General features: G+C 40.7%; 1 protein-coding gene across 1 annotated transcript; it reads right to left on the bottom strand.

Moving 5' to 3' along the window:
- Positions 1 to 288: 288 nt before the first annotated feature.
- LOC104944479 (actin-85C-like) lies at positions 289 to 1,357 on the bottom strand (the record flags this gene model as incomplete). The annotated part of the gene is made up of 3 exons (XM_010770016.1): positions 289 to 515; positions 927 to 1,011; positions 1,334 to 1,357. Coding segments are annotated over 3 exons (324 nt in total), but the record flags the coding sequence as incomplete, so codon positions are not given.
- Positions 1,358 to 1,361: the final 4 nt, after the last annotated feature.

The following is a 1,361-nucleotide window of genomic DNA, read 5'->3' as shown; positions in this document are numbered from 1 at the left end:
GGGCGCCGTAAGGGGATGAAAAGTCAGGACGATTCTAAGGGCCCGTGACTGACAGGGGCCCAAACAATTGTAGAACATTAAGAAAACATTTTTTAATTATGTAACCAATGTGATATCTTTTCATGGGGCCCAAAATCTCTGGCGGCGCCCCTGCACGCGCACACACACACACACACACACACACACACACACACACACACACACACACACACACACACACACACACACAGGTTACAGACGTTAGCGTGGACGAGCCTTTATGCAGACGATACACACATTTATCTCACAGTGGTTCTTTAGTTATTTGTTGATGAGTGTGAGGTGGAGGAAGATGGAGGAGGATGAAGATGTACCGGTGGTGACGAAGCTGTACCCCCTCTCTGTGAGGATCTTCATGAGGTAGTCAGTGAGGTCCCTCCCGGCCAGGTCCAGCCTCATGATGGCGTGCGGCAGAGCGTAGCCTTCGTAGATCGGGACGTTGTGAGTGACGCCGTCTCCGGAGTCCAGCACGATGCCTGTCAATCAAACTTTATTAACACTGAACAGAACAAACATTACAGGAGAAGAAGAATCACTGTGTTTAACGCTTAAAGGAAGTCTGTGTTACCAGCTTGGGGCTTTTATTTTGAAACTCAAGCATTGTCCAGGCTCAGGTAAACTGATATTAAAAGTTATTAAAAGAAGCAGAATCACAATAGTCTTAAAGTCTGAGTCCCATGTTTAAAGGGTTTCTTGGGTCGACGGAAAAACAACAAATAAAGTTATAAAGTTTTGAATTCTGTCAAAGCCTTATTTTATTTTTTAAAAAGGACTGGATTTTCAAAACATAAGCCTCAAGACGTTAATATGTACAAATGTAAATCTTGCACCTATTTTAATTTAATTTCTACTTCCTCCATCCTTTAATGTACAGAGTGTGGTCCAACCTGTGGTTCTCCCCGAGGCGTACAGAGAGAGGACGGCCTGGATCGCCACGTACATGGCGGGAACGTTAAAGGTCTCGAACATGATCTGAAATTATACAAAATACAAAGAAAAACATTTAAATACTATTAATAATCACAAATATTAACACATAAATAAAGTTTGTTTAAAGATCATAAATAAATAATAATTTCAGTGAAAGCATTTAGTCACTGGTTATATGTAGTACTGTGTATTAAAGTATATTATAGAAGTATTATCAGTAGTACTATTATACCTGCATCATCTTAGCCTTCTGTCATTGTGTGATATGTAGGAGAAGGTGTTTGTACTGCAGTATAATCAGTAGTAGTATCAGTAGTAGTAGTAGTATCAGTAGTAGTAGTAGTAGTAGTAGTAGTAGTAGTACCTGGGTCATCTTCTCCCTGTTGGCTTTG

Source organism: Notothenia coriiceps, unplaced genomic scaffold, assembly GCF_000735185.1.
Source record: "Notothenia coriiceps isolate Sejong01 unplaced genomic scaffold, NC01 NC01_scaffold00008174, whole genome shotgun sequence".
Lineage (NCBI taxonomy): Eukaryota > Metazoa > Chordata > Actinopteri > Perciformes > Nototheniidae > Notothenia > Notothenia coriiceps.
The sequence above is the reverse complement of the archived record's forward strand: the minus strand, read 5'-3'. Positions and strand labels throughout refer to the sequence as shown.